A 25010-nucleotide genomic window follows, 5' to 3' on the forward strand; every position below is an offset into this window, starting at 1 on the left:
ACCGTGGTGGTCGTTCTGTGTGCGCAAGGATCATGTGTTTGCACAATAACTCGCACCTTCACATTTCCTGCTGTCTAAAATATAAACGAGACCGTGGCTGAATGTACTGCCAGCGCCAAACCCGAACAAGACAGTTGCCGCTAAATTAGCTAAGTGCTGAAATATTAGCTGGGGCGGACTAAATTGTAGCGCACTTGATATTTATTTCAACAGCCCTAAGTCACTGCGCGGAAGTGTTAACGAACCCCGACAGTACTTTCTCGTCAGCGGTGAAAATTTATGTCTTCCGGCAATCGCCTTTAATTTATCCTCTTCGCATTTCATTTGACAATAATGACACATCGTGTTTCACAGACAAATGATGCGCAGTGCGCCTAAACAGTGATGTCATTCGCCGAATATAGGGAGCTGCTTCTGCTTTACGAGGTCCCCTCAGAAAGGCTGTGACTTTTTGTAGCGATAGCTACATCATGGTAGAATTTCGAGCCTTCAGCGTGGCGGCACTGTGGCTGCGCCGCCACGCTGTCACGTGGTTGGTCACGTGGTGCAGAGCAGCTGCCGGCGGCGCGGTGCCGTGGCTGATCACGTGGTTCGTCACGTGGTCGGTCACGTGACCAAGTTCCACTCGGCCAGCTGTAGCTATCGCGTCACTCCAGGTTTAACCAGAGCTAATTAAACTACCGCCAATTTTTTACGTCATTAAAAGTTTGAAACTGTCTAATAGTGGATCACACTTCTCTGAAGTGGTCTTTCTGGAACTCATGCAGTGAAGCGTTCATCATACCTTTCTAAGCACGCTGCCGAGTGGATGTTCTTAATCAGCTCTGCAGCCTCTATATCTCTCCGTTTTCAAACGAGACTTCCGATTTCGAGTAGCCAGAAATCACGCGGAAAAAAAAATTACCGAAAGCGGGATCGCAAATGTTTGCGAGGTCATGATACCGCCAGAAAACTTGGTCAAGGCGTGATACCAAAGCAAGCCCATCAAGTCGGTACACAATGGTGCGAAAACCTTTGCTGAGGACGGCTTTCTTGGTTACAAAGCGTCGATGATGCGGCTAAGATGAGAGCGGTGGGCTGCGCATCCGCATAATTATACTTACAGTAATATGCAATAGCAGCAATGCACTGAATTTTACAACAAAATGAGGGGCAGGCGAAGCGGTAGCGTTTTTGAAAATGAAATCTCCTCACTAACTTTCAAAAAAGCCCTAATATCTAATATAGAAAGACAAGTTCTCTTATCAAAACGTTGGCCAGCAGCATAGGTTTTTTAAAGCGGTGATTTATTTTCTATTTTCAAGAATCTATCTGATACTGCTGCCTATTTTCAGCCTTATTATCGAATAGAGTAATATATTTATTTTATTTATTTATACAGGTTTCTACAGCGCCCGACAGGGCATTATTGTAGGGGAAATGCATGAACCATGAGAGAACAACGATATTTCGTGTAATAAATACAAATACATACATAATGCGAATGAAGCAAACACTGCTGAACTTTCATATTAACAGTAGTATGGACAGTTCACAACATACAAAGTAGATACATAATAACTGGGAAAGGATGCTACAACTCAGTTATGTCACGATCTAAAAACGTGGTCATGTCGTAATATAAAATAAAGGACGGAGAAAGCGCAGTGACGATTGAATCCGGCAAACAGTTCCAGTCGTGTATCTTCGTGTATCCCTGCTGAGGAACGCAGGTCAGTTAACTTCGTGACAAAAGCAATGTGCTACTTACAGAGAAATGTCTTGCAGTAGAAATATTGGATTGTATGTTTTTCGATGGCTTTAGAATAAAATGAGTGAAAAAGGAATCAGCCAGCCCTCTTTTTGACGTTGTGCAAGGACGAAAATTATTTATATTAACTTGAAAAATGCACTTTTTTCCTTTCAGACATGCAGAAGAGGAGTCTGCGGAAATCATAAATGGACCTTAATGTAGTGTTACGGTCTCGTTTTCAGTTGCCTTAATAAAATGAAGCGGAGATATTAATCTCACAAGCATAAGGTAGTTGACTTTTTGTCTGTTTTTCAGAATCTGCAGCGAAATTCAAGCTGATAACCTGTATTCATCATCGTGGTTACACTGCTATTCTTAGGTACAGCACGTTAAAGGTGCTTAAAGTAGTGTTTACTCCACTACGTGATCCCCATATATATTCCCCATGTGTACTTACATATATATATATTGTTATGGGACAATACTATTTACATTTATTTACAAGCGTTAGGGAGTAGGATGAATAGTTCCTAGCAGGGAGCGCCAACATTACTAGACTAGGTCTAGTCTAGGTCTAGACTAGTCCAGTAACGTCGGGGAGCACCAACGCGAACACAGGGATTCACACCAGTCTCTTCGTTCGTCCTTTTCACGCGAGAGGCCACTTCGCCTTCCCTGGGCTCCCTGGGTCAGTGGACGCCCCAATCGCGCTTTGAGGTACGTGGCGGTGCTGAGAGAGAGAGAGATGTGGGCTGCATGCATTAGCGCTGACAACGTTGTGGCAGACACGGGGCGCTGCAGCAATAGGCCGCGGCGTTCATTGGGTGACCAACCTCTCGGGATCAACCATTACCGAGACTGGGGAGCGCTATAATCAAGACAAGGGGACAACACCACATAAGAACACCACGAGACACGAGCGCAAACTTTGAACTGAGTTTATTTTTTGGACACGGCGCATATTTATACGCATCTAATCATGGGACACACAAACATAAAAGCTTTAGAACCAGCCAAGATAGCCAAGCAATCACCTAAACCATGCGAGATTTAAACTATCCTCGCAATCATGAATTTCACAAATGACCGGCTAAAAACAACTTTTCTTTTTTTGTTAGAACCACAAGCGGGTCGCTAACGAACCCGGCACCATCCTTTTCTGAAGCTATGCAAAATGCTTCCCACAATTCCCTTTTGGTCTTGTCCTTTGATTTAAGAAGAACCGTCGTTCTATCCAGTAGAGGTTCGCACTTTTGCACAGCGCAGTGTGCTGCGAGGTTGCCAGGGGCACTGACCAGAGAGTTGTTGTAATTGTGCTCCCGCAACCGCTCATTTAGGCACCCTCCTGTCTGGCCGACATAGGCCCTGCTGCAAGGCAGTGGTGTTTTATACACCACGCCTTCAACACATGCCACAAACATGTTCTTGTGCCTCACGCAACAAGACCATGCGTCGTGCTCTTCCTCTTGGCCGGAATTGATTTTTGCACACATATTTTTGAGTTTCTGAGGCGCGGAAAATACAACGAAAACTCCATACTTTTTTGCCACTTTTTTTTTAGCCCGTGCGACAAGGCATGCACATATATCAAAACCACAGATCTGTTATTTTTTTCGTCCGCATTTGCAGGCTTCCCCTTAATGAATGTTTTCAAAACTATTTCTGCGGGGGTAGAGGGAAACGAAAGGGCAGACAGCTTAGCTCGAGGCGAAGCAATCCGAGCAGGACAGTCTAACGCCCCGGAGTTCCATCTGCAAGCCTGCGAGGGGGGATACGCAGAACCTTTAAACTTATACAGGGGGATCAGAATCAAATATCCATCACCACACAAAGCTCTGACAAAGGAGGAGGCCACCATCTGGCGTAGACTGCAGACAAACACCTTCTCCAACCTACACATACTCAACAAAATGTTCCCATCACAATACAGGGCCACCTGCCCGTGGTGCGGAGCCACACCCACACTTTATCACATTACTTGGGAGTGCGAACGCAACAAAGCATTCCACAAACACGGACATCCGAGTGCGGAGCAATGGGACAGCCGTCTCACCAGCAGCGAGCTCACGGCCCAACGGGCCTTAGTGAGGCACGCGGTCGATGCAGCACGGCTCAGTGGAGCCCTGGAATAGGGGCCCACCCATGCTGAAGAGAAGACTCCGACCGCCAGAGCCAAGAACGAAGACGACGGAGCTTTCGAATCCGCGAATCTCTTGACTGGATCAATAAATGTTTTCACTCACTCACTCACTCCGCGACCGAGACCAGCAACGGGTTTGGGTATCCAGCAGCCTTCAGTCTTGCTGCCTGTAAGTTAACGCTGTCATGCATCTTGTGATGGCAAGACTTCTTTAGCGCATGCTTGAAACATGCATCAGCTACGTTCCGCTTTATCAGCTTAGAGTGCGCGAAGTTGAGAGGAAGCAATCCTTTTTCGATCCTTGTTTTGTACTGCCAGCAAACGTGAGGGACGATTTCAATGCCTAAGTCTAGAAATTGGAGGCGGTTGTCAGAGGGGCTTTCATATGTGAATGAGAGCCCTGGATGAGTTTGTGCACGTGTACCGTGGTGTTCTTATGTGATGTTGTCCCCTTGTCTTGATTATAGCACTCCCCAGTCTCAGTATATACGACCAACAAGCACCCTACAAAGCTTTATCAACCATTATTTTGCCACCTGTCAGGGTGGCAGGGTGAGTGCGCTGCCTATACAATGTGGGGAACGCACTCAACGTTAGAGACGCCAAGTCGCGTCTACTTGTCCGATACACCACAGCTTTTGCTCTCTAACCAGGTTCAGCAGTAGTTAAACCGTAGCTAATTTTTTCAGCGAGTGTTTCAAAGTGGTCACAGCGCCGCCGCGGTGTCGATTGTTCCACATATTATAAACTTCAAAAAGCGCCAGCTAAACAGCATGCGTTTTCTGGTCAGTATGGCGTGAAATCTTTGGCCAAATTAGCACACCTCACCTCACTCGCGAGGACCACCCAATTAGGGTTATTTTGTGGTGTGCGTGCAGCAATCCTGAACTTTTGAAGATGCGTTGAGTATTAAAAACTCTCGGAGCCCATGGAGCTGTGCCGAATGCTGCCCGCACACGCAGAAGCCGTGTTTGCTTTCACAGACCTTTAGCCCTAAAGCTCTGACAGCCTAAACATGACGAGATAGTTCGTGCCATTGTGTAGGTTTTTTTTATTTTATAGAAACAAGGCGACGTTTGCTAAAAAAAAGAAGCGCATAAAGCCCCAAGGCAAGGCTTCGGCGGCACCTTAAATACGGTCCGGTGAAACCTTGCTACAAACTTAAATAAAAGTAATAGCGCAAACAGTCAAGATAATAAAAAATCAAGTGCACGGAACACAGCACCGGTTAATGACTCCAAGCTTTAAGAGATGAAAAAGTACTTTCTTGAGCTAGTAGGCACATATTCGCCAGGAAAAGGCACAACGCGACTGAGACAGAGAGGAAAGAAGACAAACACAGCGCTGACTGACGAATGATGACCTTTGTTGCTGTCAAGCTGTAAAAAAGGGAAAAACCAGCACAACTAACACGTGCACTTCCACAAAGACTCACTGCGTAGGTCAACAAATTATTGGTGAATCGAAACACTGGTACATGAAAACAAGCAAGAAAGGCGCAAAAATATAGACAACCGCCTATTTATTGCGTTAGAGCAATAAAGGTCATCAGTCGTGAGTCACCCCGTGTATGTCAACTTCTTTCGTTCCTACTCCGAGGCGCTTTTCCTTTATCTGATTTCAAAAATGGCAGCCTCGTTTTATTCGAGATTTGCAATTAGGAGTAATAAAAGAAAGGAAGAAAACACGCAACATTCCTCCCATTTTTCTTCATGTACAATGGTCCTTTATGTTCTTCTTGTGCAGGCCCCTAGGTTATTATGCTCTGTATCGCTGCGAAACGTAATATATCTGCCGTAGAAACTGCACACATCTTACACATTTACCAATATGCAATGAAATGGCAAAATGAGACGCGGCCGGGACATTCCACTCAAGTTAATAGAAATATTAATAAATATAGAGCGGCCATATATCGATAAATCGTGTCATGAACCTTTCCGCTGTCAGCATTCGGCCCACCAGTGTGCCCGCCGTTGTCATCCAACAGGTGATAGTCGGTGCACAGTTCTGCCCTGTTTTAATTTAATTTAATTTCATTTATTTTACCCTCAGGGCTTTCGCATTAGAGAGGGCGTGGGGCAGTGAAAAAGCAATACATAGATCAAAATTTTGGGAGTATCTGAGTTAATATGCCGTCAAGGTGCACGCAGCTTTTTTTATCCCTTGTCACCTCGACAATTTGGACATGTGGCGGCTTCCCAAAGTTGGACTTTATTATAAGAGTATGAAAATAACTTTTTTTGCCCTCCTATCTTTCTATATCCCCAGCAGAAGAAGTAAGGGAAGAAATTCCGGGGAAGAAGTTAGGCCTCATAACTGGCACAGAGGTTTCATAGAAGCTAAAATGCGAAAAACTGCCTATGTTGATACTTCGAACAAATTCCGATCAACACGTGAGATTATGGAAGCATATCACATGAAGAAAAAAACAAGGTTATGTGTCAGTAAGCCATCTATCTCATTATATGACAGTGAGGTTGCATTCCTCGATGCCACGTAGAAACTTGGGTTTTGTCTATGTACTAGCTGATAAGTTGGCCACTTTTTCTATAAAATGTACTGCTTTCCTTAAATAAATTTCAGTTGTGAGTCAGCGCTTGTCCTGTATTTTCTTCCACTCTGTCCGCGTCGTTGCGCTGTTTACCACCAAAAAGACCTATGAGTGTTGCCGAAATAATACCGTTTACAACAAGTCACCTCATTTTTCCGTCTTTGAGGACATTCGCGATATTAAGAAGCGTCAGTGCTAACGGGTAAGAAAACTTCAATGGAATCGTTTTTTATTTCTACGCAATTCTTGGAACTCTAAGAATATTGTGAAGAGAAGTGTTACAATGAGATTTCTCGAAACTAAAAAAATAAGTTTTCTGAGGACTCCGAGAATGCCACCGGACTTGAAGCTGTGTCTTTTTCCTTTCTTTAACGGCGAGGCGTTTGAGTGTTCGAGTACTCGGTCTGAAGCTCACCCGTCCCTTCAACGTAACTGCAACGATGCCAGATCTGGAGGCTTCGCCGAAGCTCTCATTACGAGCGTTTGCAATCTCGAAAAAGAAAATGAGAAGAGACACCAGATAATAATTTTGGCTGCACTGGAAAATCACCGAAAAGGTCATCGTTTTAATTCTACTCAAAAGTGCGACTACCCCTCTCAACTATAAAAAGAGCGAGTGGGTACAGAAGATGCTAGTGTGAAGTTAACGACCGTCACAGGCGCTGCCAGGTGGCGATAACGGTGGCCATGATAACGAAAATAGCAAAGATAATGAAATGAACAAAGTCAAAGCAGCGCATGAACTTTCAGAAGTTTACCGCATCAAGAGAAAAGGCGCGAACTGCATCAGTGATACTTCCCTAATGCTGTACAATGCGGAAAAGAAATTCCTGGGCGGCTTTGGTTGATCCTTGCACAGGCTTGATATGACATCCTTCTCTCGTGTTCCCCTTTCTTTAGGCACGTGTGCACACTGCCTGTGTAAGCCGCAGTGCTGTTAATAAAAGTCAGTTGACAGTTTGCGCTCTTTCCGTCTTCCTGTTCTTTTTCCTGTGTCTGTCTTTTCGTGTGCGCAACTCGTCGTAAGAACAACCATGCACCAACTAGCCCCAACTAGAAGTTGTTCTAAATGAAAGTACACTTGAAATTTATTTCATTTCTGCGTAACAACGGCAGACAAGTAGCGAAATTTACAACATTCAGCTAACAGCAGCGTCAAGAATACAAAGGGACTTTACTTTGAAGCTAAATGGCTATGAAAAGCTCCAAATAGCAGCTCACAGAATGGCAGATGTGCGCTTAACCTCACCTTCACATTGATAACGTAACACACTCAGCGGCACAAGTACGTCGAAGTGAACAATTCGGTGCATATGTGCGACTTTCGGCTGAAGGTAGCATTTCTATATAGCATGCAAAGCCCACTGTTATCTCCTCTGGAACTGTGGCAGCTTTCGTATACCTCTTTTCTATCGGTCAGGTGTGGTGTAACGAAGTCTAGTGCATGGAAGCACACATACGGGTTGACGTCAGTGTCCTGCCTCTCTGCGTCAATCGGCCAGTCAGTCGTCAGCACTGCCGCCAGTCACGAGTACAAACGTCCGCGCAGTTAAGTACTTTCTGACGTTGAAGCGTTGAGCTCGCATGAATTTTTCCTTTAGTGACGTCATTATATTTCACTTTACCTTTGGGTGCATTATTATTAAACAATAACTCGAGGCACAAACGCAGGATGTCCAGCACGTCACCGAAAAGGAGGCTTAGTGAATATGTAGGTAGCATAACCGGAGACAGTTTAGCTGAAATATAAAAAAATAATTACTTTTCGCAGTTTGACCACTTTTACTTCTTCAGCTCAGCTTTGAGGCACCGGCCTAGTTTTCTGCGCCCACGGAGATGGCTTAGCAAACACTGCGTATTATGTTAAACGACAAGCTCAAAATGGACCGTGCGATCACCACCCACTAAGTATAACTGCCGTCAAATAGAGTCAGATGAAGAATCAAAATGATACATTATGAAAAACAATAATACTTATTGTTATTTATATTTTTGTGGAAATAGGACATCGCACCCCGACAAGATAGAACAGGCAGCAATGCATCTCGAAAGGAAAAGATTCTTCCTAAATCACAGCTTGTAAATCCACGTATAACCCTAAGAGCAAAATTGCATGATGGTCATGATGGCGGAGTGTTACAATATCCTAATCCTTAAGAAAGCTGACGTCTAGTAGTTTAAAAATTAGAGACGATCAGCTTGCTATATATTGCCTACAAGGTATGTACAAAGGTGGCTGCTAATAGAAACTCACCAATCTTAGATTTCAATCAACCTAAGGACTATACTGGCTTTCGCAAAGCCTGCTCGACTGTAGACCATATTCACCCCGTCAATCAGGTGATAAAGAAATGTGCACAATATAAATGGTCTTTACATATAGCCTTGATAGATTACGAGAACGAATTTCGCTCAGTCGAGAGCTTCGTATTCATGCTGGCATTACGGAACCAGTCTATAAAATAGGCATATGTAATAAATCTGTAAATTATCAACAGGGCCAGCACAGTCACCAGCTGTCCTCCACAGAGCAAGTAAAAAATCCAAAAAAAGAAAGTTGAGGTTATAGCTTGGGAGACAGGATATCTGCAGTGCTATTGACCGTGTGTTTACCGGACATATTAGGAGATCTGGACTATAAAGACAACATAAAGTGAACAACGGAAGGGGGAGCCTCAGGAGGCTTAGCCAACATTTCGACAAGGGGACTTGTCTCAGTCTTTTTTGTCCTTATGAGGTTAGGAATACATAACACCTACAATGAACTGAAAGAAGCCCATTTAATGGCTCAAACAGCGCGATTAGCCAATTCCAGAACTGGCAGGAGTATTCTTACCAGGCTCGGAATTAACTTTCAACCTACGAATAACGATGCTAAAGTAGACTTACCCCGCGCCTATAGGACGGCCCTACTAATCAAACCACTCCCCAAAAACATGCACCACTTACACCATGAGGGTAGAAGACAAGCACGAGTAAAGCCTTACATAAGAAATACAGACAGTGCGCTGCAACACTTTATGTAGATGCGGCAGAATACAAAATACCAATGCCTTTGCAGTTGTGGTTGTGAACGAGAATGGTGACCACATCGTCTCGGCGACAATCAAAACGAAATCCTCTGAAACGGCAGAAGAGGCGGCTATAGCTCTCGCCCTAGCACATACCCAAGGGAGCATCATCCTCAGCGATTCCAAAATTGGTATCAATAATTTCGCTAAAGGGCGAATTACAAACACCTCCCTTAGAATCCTTAACGCAACCAAATTCTCACCAAATTATTCCGAATTGATATGGGTCCCAGCCCATTCGGGGAATCCGGGGAATGAGGCAGCCCACAATAAAGCCCCAGGTTTCGTCGACCGGGCAGTGGATGAGTCTGGCTCCCTGAATTTCACGAAGGACTCAATGATCACATACCATGATCTCACCAATCATTTTAAACTAGAGAGGAGAATTTTCCCCCCTCCAGACAAAAGACTTACTAAAGAACAAGAGGTTACGTGGCGTCGTCTACAGACGAGATCGATACGCACCCCATCACTCCTCGCGCACATTTATCCAGATCTTTACAACCCAAACTGCAAACACTGTGGCCAACGTGCTACCTACGATCACATCCTGTGGGACTGCAAAATAGAGCCACCTCCGGGTGATCTAGTTACAGCTCCTTCTCTCGAGCGGTGGGAGACCGTGCTGGCTAGCTCTGACCCCAGAACGCAAGTTTTGGCGGTGGAGTGGGCTGACAAAGTCGTCGAGGGCTATGTACTCTCGACTACTTAACGCGACCTCTTGCCAAGCTCTTCCCGGCGAATAAAATGTTTTACAATCAAGCAGTTACTCCTTGACCAAGCAGGCATACCACTCCTGTATTCATTGAAGTGTCTCCTATTCCTCATCGGAGAATGTTGCACGTTAGATAAGACAGTACGCGAGTTTTACGGTGGCCAAACACAGCTCAGAACAACGGAACAAAGAAAAGAAATAGACAACACGAGCGCCCAATCTGTACTCAAGTTTTACTGGAAAAACAAGAGCATGCACAGCCATCATACGACAAAGAAAATGTGGCAGAAGAACTGAAACACGAAATGGACACATGTGAACTCGACCAGCCAGTCAGTTGGAAAATGCTTCAATGAATTTCTTCGGCGCGCAAGCTGTGGATGACAGAATGACATGCTTTCACACTTTTATAAGTATGGAACAGTTCACGAATTTCCCGAGACAAGTGATGCTTGTTAGCGTCGAGAAAAAATGTTTCAGCAAAGAAACGAGTGTACCAACATAAACGGCGTTCAGATGACGAACGAGAAAAGTGTGAAGCATGGAGTGACACGTGCTACGTGAGCCTTGTGTTAATACAGCGACTCGCTTGTACAGTATACGCTATGCCGGGGGCAGAGCTATGGGATAAATAACAGATTGCATGCAAGTAACCCACAAAAGCAAGCGATTTGTTTGGGTATCGATTATTTCCGATCTATAATAGGATTGACCTTGAGCACATATATTCGGAAAGATCTCGTAAAACTAGCTGGACCACTAGGATTACCAATAGATTCATACTTTTCTGTAACGCGGAATAATTTCTTTATCTGTTGACACTGTCGACACAGTAAAATGAACGACTTCCAAACTTATTAAGCAAAGCTAGGAAAAAAAGACCGTGCAACGTTGGACGTAATGAACATCCGTGGAATTAATGAGAAATATCGCTGTAAAGCTGCAAAAAAAAAAGATTAGCCCACCTACGGGACCAGATATAGAAAAAAAAATTACAGAGACTGTCTGAAAAATGCGAGAACACGGGCTTTCTTTTGCAAAGACTTTTTTTTAGTGATTTTACATGCATGAAATACAGAACTGAGGCACACACTTGATATCTGATTCAAGTTCCTGATTTTTTTTTTTTTTTTAGCGGACACGCCGGAGACGATTTTGCTGGGGCAGAACCGGATTAGTGCTGCGTAGATGACGATGACGATGAGCGGGCAGTGCCACGTGACGGAGCACACGCGGTAAGCACATTTATTCGAGTCTAAAGTTCACTCACTATGGGACCGTTGTTATAAAACAGATATAGATAAATTAGATAAGGTACGAAGCTTGGGCGTTCTATATATATTTAATAACTTTAACAGAAATTTTACCGTTTCATGCACGAAAACTCTCTCGGATGGCAGACACTACAAAAGCGTAGATATTCTCTCAGATTAAATTTTTTTCGTAGTATTTATTATAATAAGACTGGCATAAATTTGTGCTTGTATATTCATGCACCACACTATGTTTTGCTACGGCTTGATCATTCATTAAGATTAAAGGATATTGAATGTAGGACTGACATGTACAAGTATTCTTTTTTCGCAAGGTCTGTAAAGGCTAAGAAGAGGCTTTCTGAAGAAGTTGCGTCAATTATGTCAATTGATTTATTCGTATCATCATTGTAAATTGCTTGTTCACGACCTATAGTGATCATCTCTCGCGATTCATTGCTTTTAAATCTCCTTGTTGCCTGTTTTCTTACGTATTATGTGTTATTCCGCCAACTGCAATATCATTGATGGGGCTGTCGATATTCAAATAAATAAATAAGAGACAATTTTGCTAGCTTACGAGAGTCTGGATTAGTGCTTGAGCACTAATTATTTGCTCATGTCTTGAGAATTCGTTATTTATTTAGTGCATTGTGCAAAGAACTGTATCAGGATCATCTAAGAAACAGCGCCCGGTATTTCAAAATTAAGAATGAATTTATTGAGTAGCGCATGAGCCGCTTTTATATGTGCCGCAATCCAAATGGAATGCGCCAATATTCCGCACCACATGCTGAAATGCAATAGGCTGGTGCGAGACAAGTACGCGCATTAACGCACCGACATGTTTCCAGTCATTTAGCATGCAAGACTGGAAACATGACGGTGTGTTAATGCCTACACTTGTCTCGCACGAGCCTATTGCATTTCACGAATTCGCCTATATTGAAGCAAAAAGAGAGTAGGCTCTTTTAAGCGTTCAATGATGGTGCATTCAACCATGCCAGGGCAATAAGAGTAAGGTTTTTAATGAACAGCTCATATCAACTCAAAGTGCGGCTTGAAAGCAATGCGCCCAATGTGATACATACTCACTGTAACTTCAAGATCTCAGTCTGCAGTCGCGCGTACTTTTCTAATTTTTGCTCAGGCTTTTGCTACTGTCCGCCCTCTAGCAGAAAATAGGATGGCGGTGACTTTTTTTTCGTTGGTACCCTGGCAGTCACGTGCTTTAAATAAAACGCAGAAACCAGATTTTTCTGGAGACAGAGACTCTTTTACTTTTGTTCGCAACTGTTGAGACGATGGCATTTTCTGCTGGCGCTCTATTGGCTTCCCAGAATGAACAATGCCTCTGCGTAGATCATCATGACCTTGTCAGTTTGTTTACTCTTAAAAAATCGCTGGAGTCGTCAAATAGTGCTAAAAGTATCTCTTAAAGGACGCAGTGTGGGTGATGAAGAGGATCCGGCCCACAAGCTTAACGAAGGAAGATACGTAGCCTGTTCATACACAAAGACATCAAGAATTTATGTTGTCAGTTAAGTCCCAAGAACTTAATGCGAAATTTCAAAGAGGATTTATGATGACAGTGTCGCACAAATAAAGTTAATGCAGAAACTCTTAATTTATGATGCCAGTCTGATGCAAAAACCCAACCTATATGTCTTTTGTGATTAGTTTCTGACGGTTCACCTCGGTTATATCACAATGACATCGGAAATTCAGTATCCATTTTGAAAGGGTGATGAGGACGTTAGCTGGTATTTCGATATCTTTTTATTTAAGAAAAGATAGCACTTTAGTATTCCTTGGACTTAGTTTCGCTTCAAAGGCACTGATAATAAGATTATCACTTCCGGGGCCTTCCTTTTTTGTACGTGTGCAATTCGCGCTCGCGACACCGGCCCCCAAGTGGCAATGACTACAGCTAATCGGGAAATGCTAGAAACCAAAAACAGATACAAGTGTTGCCGAAAGTCCGGAAGAGTGGCCGTACTCGTACGTTATTTTCTGTCATAATTTTTGTAAGTTGCATCAGCTAGGGGCACCAGTTGATGGAGGTGATGTAAGCGCCTTTATACGGAACGAGCAGTTTTATTTACAAGTAATTGGAGAGGGCATAAGGAGTGGATTGAAAGCTGAGAAAGCTACAAAACTACTAGAAGATTTTGTGCAAAAAAAACAGCACGAAGTGCAGAAACATCGCTCAAGCTCATCGATGTGTTAGCAGATATAGGTGCGAAGTGCGAACAGGTATTCTAGGCGAAATGCGTCATCTCATATGATCACTTCATTTAGCTTCATGCGCATGCAGCGCGGTTCTGTTCGTGCATGAAAGAAACGCTAATGGGGAAAGAAAGAGCAGCACCAATAAATGTTTAATTTTGGTTTTTACTCCTTCTAACCCGGTTCTGGCGTCACTTTCAAGCATAAAATACTGCCAGCCAGAAGAATTGGGTGGCTGATAACAAATGTGCTTATTCTAAAGCACGACATATCTAAAATGGTGGAAAGGAGATGAAACATATCTGCAATATAAACGGACACAGTGAAAAGTAGATCTTGTCGTAAATGACCTTCCGCTGGAGCATCGTTCTAATGAAATTTGTTTGGGGGCTAAAAACATGTTTAATGTTGGTTCCGTGTTTCTATGCAAATTCTTCTCGTACGTACATCTATTTCATAGCAACAAGTACTATTGTCAAAACGTTAAAGCCGACAAATTTCATTAATTTGTATTAAATGCGATAGCATGTCTCTTTCACTCAGCGCTCATTTACAGCTCTGACCCTGTTCCAATTTTGAGTTCATTGTCTTTTACTATTAAATATATTCCCATTCTGATTCTCTTTGCATTTCGACTACGCAACCAGGCAAAATATGTCACATTTAAAGATCGCGGTGAGTCCTCATACCGCTACCAGCGCAGTGGCGCAGCGGTTATGTGATGGACCACTGCACTGGCTGTTGGCTGTTTCGAACAAGGCTACTGGTACGGCTCTTGAGAAAAAGGCTATTATTCAAGAGTAATGATAGAAGCTGTAGCTGAAGCTCTTTCATTGTTGCACGGATAGTTCTTACAGAGAATGTATATTTTGCGCGTAGGCCTGACGTTGTCTGAGTCATTCTCATCTCGGTCATTTTCCTATTTGCTGAGTCATTCTTCGTGCAGCCTCTCCCTCTTTTCTCCTACAGGTTGACAGGCGTGAAAGGTCATGGGGACGGTTGACAGGTGGCAGGTGCAGAGATGCCACTCTCCCTATACATCACCTAACCGGTTGAGGCTACACACTGATGAAGACGCCATGAACACTTTTCGCCTTTATGGCCCTCCTAATGCAGTCGCATAAAAAAAGAAACTCGCACGGGCTGGCTGCTGCTCAGCACGAGCAAGTCAGCGAAAAGCTGTCCCCGCGGCGGCGTTTCCGCTGCTTTTCGGCTTCGCGAGCACACTGCGGGAACGCGAAGTCCGGCCACGGTTCAAGAACGGCCAAAGGGGTCCGCCATATCGGATGCTTGCCTCTTACATCTGCGATACTCTCGAACATACGCTGCTTTCATCTGGCGCCGATGTTTGGATTGAAAAAAGGCGCAGCCTTGCACCTAACGTATAGGTGGAATATGCCTTTGCCGACGCTTCTTCTAACGCTCAGGAGCACGCCGCCTTTTCGGCTGCTGACTTCGGCTTACTGGATGATCCCGAGTGACCTCCGCTGTGGGCCGCAAAGAAAGTGATTCGGCCTAGGATGCGTGAGGGGCGCTCAGCTTAGTGACGTCATCTTGCTGTAACACCAGGGCTAACACCGGTATAGGAGTCAGAAGGTTTTACTCGCGTCTTAAATGCTAAGGTGGAGCTCAGATATCCTGCGATACTATAGTCGGATAAAACTGAAAAAAAAGACAAGCGGCTTTTCCCCTTTAAAGGACCCTCTTACAGCCAATGGCGTCGGCTGATTATGATCGGTCTGCTGGAGTGATAATGCAGGGAGTGGCAGATGGAAGCCGGTAGTCCCCTCCCGGCATTGTCGCATCCCTCCATGCATCGTCACGCTAGCAAGCTCACCGGAATCAGCTGACGCCAATGGCCTGAAGGGGGCCCTTCGACGGGTAAAAGCCGCTTGGTTCTTGAGTTGTATCTGACTGTAGAACAGAGGGCGCTCCGTTTTCTTTTATCGTTGGATCGCTGACGTACCAAACGTCACAGGTTACTTGCAACTATGCCCTAAGTTTCAGAATCAGCTTCTGCAACGTCTGAGCCGACACCCTTCGCGTGAAGCGGTATCGAAGAGCTCCACTTCACATGAGCACTTCATAAATCTTGAATACAAGTGCTACAACCACCAGGCAACGAAAAAGGCGAAAGTTCCCAATCACAACAATGCACACCTGCATCAAAAAACTCATGACGAAAAAAAAACTGCATTTACAGTGACTCTTTCCAAAGGGCACTGCTCCTATGCATATATATGGCTGACTGGCATATAGACTCATTTTCAACACATTTCTGGATATCCTTACACAGCTGTAATGCTTCCTGACTGCATTTCTAAAAAGAAAAATTAAGGAGTTTAAGGAAATTAAGGAAATCATACCTGTTGCACATAGTTTTCTCGCGCTCGAACAAAACAGTCAATATGTTTTCGAGCCATATTCTGAACTCCTCTGTCCATTTTGAACGTTCAGGCAAACCAGCTTGGGCAGCCTGCCTCGTCAGATGCCTTTTGCTGCGTTCGACTGAATGCTAAATCAGGGTGTAAGCATTCCGGACTAGAATTTTAGTGGGAAATTGGCGAATCACATTTACACTTTTATTTTTCCTCAACACAGCGCTGGTACTTGTGCAGGCTGCTCTTCTTGAAATGAGCACGAATGCTTCTGGAAGGCATCCTTCATCGGAAAGACTAGTTTAGAAGTGCTATTACTTTAGCATGTACTACCTTTTTTTTTTGTGGCCCATCGAATGTTGCGAATTGGCAGTAACACAAGCCCCGCTAGCGAAAGCTGGGGTTTACTGGTGCGTAGGTTGAATTTTTAGCCACCTCTTGGTGCGCAGAAACCCCAAGGCGAGTCCTTCCTTTTTTCGTCAGCATTGTTCTGCGCAGTGTGGACTGACGTCGTTATCGTTGCCTTTGAAGGCATAACGAGGGAGGGCTACTGGCGCAAGCCGCATATCACAGAACGATAGGAATGACGCGCAAAAATACATCGTACACCCTAAATAGGAAGGACTAAAAAGAGAGTAAATTGACCTCTAACGCATACCTCTTCATATAAGAAGTGCTTCGCGCGTGTAGTAATTCTTTATGGGATTTTTTTGGGGGTTAATTCACATAATACAATCTTAACTAGCCTATTAAGTCACTTCTATCTAACGACGATGACAGTATAGGCTGCATTTTCAGCAGTTTCGCGTGTTTGCAACTGTTGATTGCCTCTGCAGGACCGGAGAACCGCGAGCCTAAGCGCAGTCGTGCCTCATCCAAGCTGGTTTTACTGCTACCTTATAAATATGGTCTATAGACTTCTTATACAATCTACTGCTTTCCTATAGACATTTCTTTCTGTCTGTCCATAGTCTATAGACTGTATATAGACAAAAGTCTATTAAAGTGTATGGACATAAATCTATAGATTGTCTATATACTGTCTATAGGATTTGTATTTCCTATAGACTGTTCTCTAGGGTTTGTCTTTAGAGAGCTCTATAGACTTTATACACACAAGTCTATGGACAGTCTACATACTGTCTAAAGAAATTTTTGTAGGGGCTGTTGCGGAGATCGGAGGCCATTCACTGCTCTTGGATATGAAACGCCTTATAGCGTCTATAGCCTGGACCTACGGGACCTCCACTGCGGGCTGCAAAGTAGACGAAGCGACCACGGGTGCGTGAGGAGCGCTCGGGCTTCTTTGCAGCTGGTAGGTTGACCACGGGCGAACGACGCTCGTCGCAAGTGAACTCAAAATAACAGCTTTTCGCTGTAAAAGAAGTGGCTCGCAAAGTATCGTGGGATTTAACGCCCCGAAACTTGCACGCTAGCTAAGAGAAACAACGTTATGGATGGGCTACGAAATAACAAGGGCCATGAGGTGTTCATTAAAGTTCATACAGCAGACAGCCCTCGGGTGCATTTTGGATTTTGTGTTCTAACCGTATACAGCTGCCCTGCCAGGATTCGAGCCCGTGACTTTGACCTTAGTAGTGGAACGGCTTTATTAATCTACCACCACGGCAGATCACTATGCGACGGCTTTCATGATCTCGTTTGCAGTCAAGTTGCCTTAAAAACAGAATCAAGCATACAAATTTTCGGCTATGAACTGACCACAACCGAGGAAACTTTCCATTCCTCCGATACTTTTAAACAGAACATGAAGTGCGGTTCACGTGACTAAAAACAGTTTATTTAAACTGAATGGTAATACAAAGGTGAGTTGGGTACTATCCACCTTAAACACTCCCAGCTAATGTAAAGTGAGTACAAAGTCGTGCGAAAGCTTAAGCAGGCAGCCTTCCATCGTAGAGTCAGTAGTGTAAACAACAAACTACGAAGGCATTACGGAATGTATTTCTCAAGAAACACCTTTTACGCAGCCAGAGACACGTGCTACGTCACTATGACGACAACTGTCATAGATGTGAGACACCTCCTGACCCGCAAGTTAAAATCCGCCAGTGTAATGTATTTCCAATGACGTCAAGGCTAAGAACAGGTGAAAAATTACCGCTGATAACGTGTCCACAAGATAGCACAGCCCACCGAAAAACAAAGCATTGTCCTGTCGCCCACCGGTCAGCGAACGAGTGAACGAGTGAAGGATGATGACCGTTTCATTTGCCAAGACATTTCACACACCGCCGAGTTGAAAGGGCGTAGCGATCACATCAGCGGTGCCTTTGGTCATTCGTTTCATGAGCGCACTTAAAAATAACCACGGTGCACAGCGACACTCGGCGCTATATGGCTGTGGATGAACTTTTAACCGCCTTGACGTCACAGTTTGCACGAGCAAACGCAAAAGCAGCATTGTTTTCGACTTTCGCAGTGTATATATCCTAGACACGGAAAGTGCACACCAGAAAGACGCCATTATTGCTTTAGCCTTCATGACTGGTGTGGACAAGCAAGAAATGATTCTTCCAGTCTTGTCCCTGTGCTTAGTGCTCTGCTGCTGTGCAGGTAAGTATAAGTCATGCATGAGTGATCCCGTACTCGAAAGATTTCATTGTTTCTCGTTTGCTAAACGATTGCGTGGACCAAGGACAACGCCAGACAAGCAATCATGAGGGCAGACAACTTCATGACAACTTCCTGTCATCTTTCTCTCTTCGTCATCGTCCCCATGGTGCTGTCTTTTCGAAGTCATGGAATGGTATCGAGCTGATCTAGACAGAGAAACCTTCTAATTGTGCCTCCGAAAGCTATCTGTGAGGCAAGTGTCTGACTCACTGCCGGCTTCTTTGTATGCAATTTTCGTAGCAGAGAACGAGCTCTCAGTATACCCAACGGTTCTGCAAGAACGAACGACCACAGGAAGTCTGGTGATTCGGCTTACGGACGAGATTACTCTAAACCTGGAAAAGAGCGCTGTACTGGCTGACAAGCTCCTTGTTGTTACAAGCAATGAAGATGGGAATCAAGTCGACGCAGTAAGTTGCAAAATGTCCTTTTCCGCTTAGAAATCGTTAATTAGGGCTGGCTGTTACTGAAATATTATGACTGTCATTTATTTGTTTTGCGTTGTTACACGCATTGTCTTCCCGTGCAGTGTTCAACAGCGTCATAGTAGTCTCACAAATCACTTATCTTGCATACTGAAGTTTTCTTTTTCGCGCTCAATGCGTAAATATCCAAACATGCCTCAACTTATATGGTGGTACGCGCGGTCAAGAAGTAGAAATGATTTGAAACAAGAAGCTCTTGACACCCGTTTGCCCTCTACCTCCTAAAAAAAAAGCTAGTACCTTTTCATTATCAGAATTTGGAGAAGGCAGCGCGCAGCGGTTAAATATAATTTTTATTTTCATTCGTGACTGTAATTTCCATGACTACATCATGAGTTTACAGCTTAAAATTGTTAATAGTTATATGGAATTTAAAATTAAGACTGCCCAGTGAATAGCAAAGAATACTTAAGGCAGTAATAATTCTTTCTCTACAAGACAATATAGGTCTAAATATTTCTTTATGTCATACAAATTTAGATTCTGTGAGCGAGAAACGACGTGCATTTCCAGGTCGAGACGTCCGCCATTCAAGACAATTTGTACCACGACTCACATCACCGATCTTCCCTCATGGTGCGGCAAAGGGATGGAGCCCTTGAAGTCGTAAGATTCGTCGCATACTCTTCGCTTGTTTAAAATGAATCCAGTGTTGTAATATAAGCGAGTAAATACAAGCCCTTAGTCGTTAAAGTTAATATGGATGTTTGAAAGTAACTGTTCATAATTTCCCCAATTACTACTCAGTTTGCCATTGTAAGGAATCTGTCGATAATACCGTTCTAGGAAGGCGTCGTCAACAGCAGGCTGAGAGTCAAGCCGCTGCCCCAGGCCGAGCGTTCGTTGCAAGGGCAAATTCTTCACAGTGTTTACGAAGTTCAAGAGATCAAAGACGATATCGTAAAAATGGGTAAGTAACTTTCACAAGCTTCTTCATTGCTCATACGGGCTCGTTACTTAAGAGTTAGGAGTTGTATAAAATCCACTTTAGACAGAGACTATACTCTTGTCGCGTGGGCAAACGCACTAATACGCAGAAATACTTCTAATATGCAAACAGTGCATCATTTTCGCGGAAAGTTGAACAGTTCTAAATTTGAAACTCGATGCTGAAGAGAATGACTTTCGCAGTAACCATTGTTTTTTTTCTGTAGAAAGTAATAGAATTTTTTGTTTCATTCCTAATACTTTGTCTGCTGGTAGCGGTAATAGACAAGAAAACTACAAATTGCATATATTCAAGGTTTCCTAGCGACGACGCAGTACTCTTTGAGTGCACAATATACAGGCTTCTCTGCAATTTTTAGAACCTAAGTAGAAATTTCGGAATAAGCACATTCTATACGCTATTTCTAAGCAAGGCTAGCCGGCAACCCTTGTGGACACTGACGACTCTATCCCCGTTTTTTTTTGTTAGCAACAATCAATTTCATTTCATTTCATTTATTTTCTCCTTAAGGGCCCGAGGGCATTACATAATTCTACTGCTCTTTCCGGTTATGTTGATATTTTAGCGCCACCAAAAGACGCAATTACTGCTGGCAAAATTGGACTTTGAATTTTCTCGCCACTTGAACAAAACTAGTGACGTATATCGCATGGAGGACAACAGAGTCACCGCAGAGTTGTAGCACAGCGCGATCCGGGATCCGCTACCCGGATCCGCTACCGCTGCGTACGCGCTGATTGGCCCCGACGCAGCAGGCACACTCGGGGCTGACGGGCACGTGGCGGCATCTGGCGCCCTCGAGGCTATCTGCGCACGCTCATTGGCGCCCCGCGGATGCAGATCACGCTAGGGGATCGCGAATCGCGTATCGCGCTATGCCCTAACTCCCTACCGTTTTGAAGTGAACAGTGGTGTAATCTGAGCTCTGATATCGGCGCCCAAGAAACAGTGCTGACGCTCTCATTTTGATTCGGAAATCGGTCGGTGTTCGCAACACTTTTTTGCGATTTTCCAACTTTTATAGTCCTGTTTTCAATAAAAGCAGCGTCATTGTCTTTAGAATGCGGCCGTGTACAGATTCCAAATGCAATTTATCTTTAGTGTCGCATTAATTAACGCTTGCAAACTGATTTCAAGAGCCCGAGATTATTCGTCGAAGACAGAATTCTTCATTCTAGAGTGGTGGTGATGCAAATGTACAGGCGAGATTACTCTTACAGTGGGCTGTCGGTAATCGTTCCACCTGCGAGATTGATTTAAATGAGTGGGTCTCCATTTAAATTTCATTGAAATGAAGGTGGCGCAAAAAGAAGCTTTGCTTTGGTGCACTAATGCTCAGACCAGTGATGTAATAGTTCCTGAGGCATCTTACTGAATGCGGGTGAATTGGGACTAAAAAAACAACCATATCTGAAATTTCCTTTTTCGGGAGCTGAACATACAGAAATGAAAAAGAAATGGGCAGTGACCACAAGTACGAGAGAGTTATGTTTTGATATTGGGGCAACAAAGCCAGTGAGAATAGGTTATTCTGGGCTGCGGAGAAAAGTCGTTTTTCGGTTATTGTGCACTTGTAGAGGGGTGATCGCGAAAACGCTCTTTCTGACTACCTCACTTCAGGCGGTTTGAAAAACTGTTCAGCTGACACCTCATTGCAGCTATATAGCAGATATTTCGTAAAAAATATAGAAATAACACGTATTACCTATTCAGATAGCTGCCACGCAGCACTAAATTGGAAGATAGGTCATACAGGCTAATACCCCTGCCACACGGCAAATTTAATGTCATTTCCATCGAATGACATTCGTTCAAAACGACATTAGTTTGCTGCCACACGAGAAAATATAATGACATTCGATGAAAACGCATTAGGTATCGAATGAGTTTGGGGAACTCATTCGCCAACAAACTCCGAGCTAATGTGTTCCCTCGCCACCAGAGACTTGGTGAGAATATGCACCGAACATAAATTTCAAACGCGACACAAGCATTTTAATATTTCAACGCCTGTATAATTCTGTGGTCGTTGATTTATTTATATAATAATACCGAATAGCACCAGAAAAAATAAAACTGTCACTCTAGCTACCAGCCAACCGGAATGGACGAGCAGGCATGCTTTTTGGCTTTTTTGTGTAGCGTGGCCCAAAGCCAGCCGTAGCCAGCCCATGAGCCAGCGGCAGGCGCGTGCGTTGTGTTGCCGGAGTCCGGAGTGCTGGCGCTAACCCTCAGCTGCGCTAATCTGCCTTTGTACAGGGCCAGCCTGCTGCGTCTTTGTGCTCGCAAGCATAGACTCCCAGCGATCGCATTCCGCTGCCGCGAATCCATTGCACAAAGCGACGTAGTGACGTCCGCCATTTGTCTGTCGCCGCTGGCTGAACTTTGGCTTGGCTTGGACTCCTGGTGGATAGCAGTGATCAACGCGTTATTGAAACGAGGATTAAAATTTTGAAATCGGTTTCCATTCGCAAAACAATACCTTTCGAAACATATTGAAGCATAGATCGAAATGTTTTTATGCTGCACTTTTTCTCCATCGCAATCGCCATCATTTGCAAATGGCATTACTTTTGGCCGTGTAGCAGCACGCAGAATAAATGACATTAAGTCGAACAAATGTCATTCGATGGGAATGACATTAGATTTGCCGTGTGGCAGGGGTATTAGAGGCTTCAAATGTTGGTAGAACGACGCAGTTTGGGAATAATCATTCATATTCATACCTCTAAAGCGAGGAGTCACTGCATAGAAGCAAAAGTGATGGATAAGACCCGGCATTGTAACAATTAAAAATCGACGTGCTTATGTTTGTTTGTTTTTTTACTTACCCCAAGAGCTCTTTTTTTGAAGGGGTAGCGTCAATGCGCATTAGGATATACTTTGTTCACAACCGATACATGCATACTTGTTTTACAGAGCCAAGGTTAAAAAGTTCCTACTGGAGACAGTGGTACCCTAACTGGCGTGAGTATTATACAATTGCAAGAAATAAAATTACTGGCCTGTGCGGTGTTACGCAGCGAGTGTTATGGGCGATAAATTATCTTAGTTTTCTATGCAAAATGAAATGAAAATTTCCAACCGCGCCCTAATGAAAGGGATAAAGGAGGGAGTGACAGAAGAAAGGAAGAAAGAGGTGCCGTAGTGGACGGCTCCGGAGTAACTTCGACTGCCTGGGGTTCTTTATCGTGCACTGACATCGCACAGCACACGGGCGCCTTTCCGTTTCGCCTCCATAAAAACGCAGCCGCCGCGGTCGGGTTCGAACCCGTGTAATCAGGCTCAGTAGACGAGCGCCGTATCCACTGAGCCAGCGCAGCGGGTAGTTTTTTTTTATGCTTTATTTATGCTGAAATGCTCCTGCTCCTGCGTGTTTTCTTTAATAGCTTGTGTGGTGTTGTGTTTATTTTCCTGCGCGTGTAACCATTAACTATGCGTGCGCTGATCACCCTCATTAGTACGCTCAATCAGTGCATTTGGGATACTGTAAATAAAAAGTATGTAAAGTGTGTAATACAGTGTTGGCTTTGTCTGCCGTAGAATTTTGCTATCCTGTGTTATAAAAATAGTATGCCGCACATCACAGGATCAGAGAACCCTTCTTTATGACACTTTTAACAATTTCTTGCGAAATGACTACAACTGCGCGGCTTCCTTCTGCAATTTACAAAATGGATAATATGTCGACAAGTACAAGTCAAACATCTGCATAAGCTCGAATTCAGAATATGTAGGTGTAAGTTTTCAGTATTATGCAGGTTTAGACCACCTGCACACACTGCTCAGCAATAAAGAACCCTTCATTTATTGTTCGATTAGGAAGCAGGCTTTTTAGAAAATCGTACCGAGCTAGTAGCGTCCCTCACTGCTGTCGGTGTGCAATTCAATTACCTTCTTTTAGTTTGCTTAATTACCTTTTCTTACTTAGGTAAACCGAGATTTGCTTAAGAATCGAAATTAGCATCAACCCAAGAATTCCGGATGTGCGTGAATCAAAAAGCCATTCGCGTTTAATGTTTTTCAGCGCCCTTCTTTACGAGGCCCACCACACAAAAGCCTAGAACACATGTTGCGAGTTTTGTGGTGGAGGTTCACGTTGTCTCCGACAAGGAGCACCAGAAACACTTCCCAAAGAATGAAGAGCTGATTGCTTATTTGGCGGTCATGACCAATGCGGTAAGCTCGTTTGCTTATTTTGTGTTTTACCTTCCCGTAAGGACCGGAACCAAAGCACTAAATCCCCAGGCGCTATTTTGCTGAACATTTAAGACACGGTTCAATTTTATTTCCCGTAATAATATAAAAAAGTGATGTACTTCTGTACTCCCGTATTTTTTTTTTTTTGTCAACGTAAGCGTCAATCGGCAAAGCCTAAGTGTCACTGCTGCTCTGCGTGTATTGAGAGGAACTGTTTCTTTTTCTGTTACATTAGTATACCGCCGTCATTCCTAAATTCTGGTATTTATCTTAGAGGCTTCATGAGAGAGAAACTGACTAAGAAGAAGTAAGCCAAACCGCTTCCCAAATTGAGATCGGAAGACCGGATTCTTCCTATCTTTGTGGCGTCACTGCATTGACTGCAGGATTTGTCTTTGTGGAAGAGCTGGCAAAGGTGAACTTTCTTTAGGATGTATTGATACTGAATTCAAGTCACCCACATGGTTGCTGTTAGCAACACAATTTGTGATACACAAGCAGGGATAATAAATAATTGGTTTTTTGGGGAAAGGAAATGGCGCAGTATCTGTCTCATATATCGTTGGACACCTGAACCGCGCCGTAAGGGAAGGGATAAGAGAGGGAGTGAAAGAAGATAGGAAGAATTAGGTGCCGTAGTGGAGGGCTCCGGAATAATTTCGACCAC

At 43.9% G+C, this 25010-nt stretch overlaps 1 protein-coding gene across 1 annotated transcript in view; it reads left to right on the top strand.

Annotated features, from left to right (window-relative positions):
• The window catches only part of LOC144103773 (uncharacterized), a 47726-nt gene that overhangs the window by 15806 nt on the left and 6910 nt on the right, over positions 1-25010 (top strand). The window contains exons 11-16 of the mRNA XM_077636427.1: positions 18443-18649; positions 18950-19119; positions 19708-19800; positions 19981-20104; positions 23063-23110; positions 24171-24322. Coding sequence (XP_077492553.1) covers positions 18443-18649; positions 18950-19119; positions 19708-19800; positions 19981-20104; positions 23063-23110; positions 24171-24322 — 794 coding nt within the window. The remainder of the gene's footprint in view (positions 1-18442; positions 18650-18949; positions 19120-19707; positions 19801-19980; positions 20105-23062; positions 23111-24170; positions 24323-25010) is intronic.

The sequence above is a fragment of the Amblyomma americanum genome, chromosome 9 (assembly GCF_052857255.1).
Source record: "Amblyomma americanum isolate KBUSLIRL-KWMA chromosome 9, ASM5285725v1, whole genome shotgun sequence".
Classification (NCBI taxonomy): domain Eukaryota; kingdom Metazoa; phylum Arthropoda; class Arachnida; order Ixodida; family Ixodidae; genus Amblyomma; species Amblyomma americanum.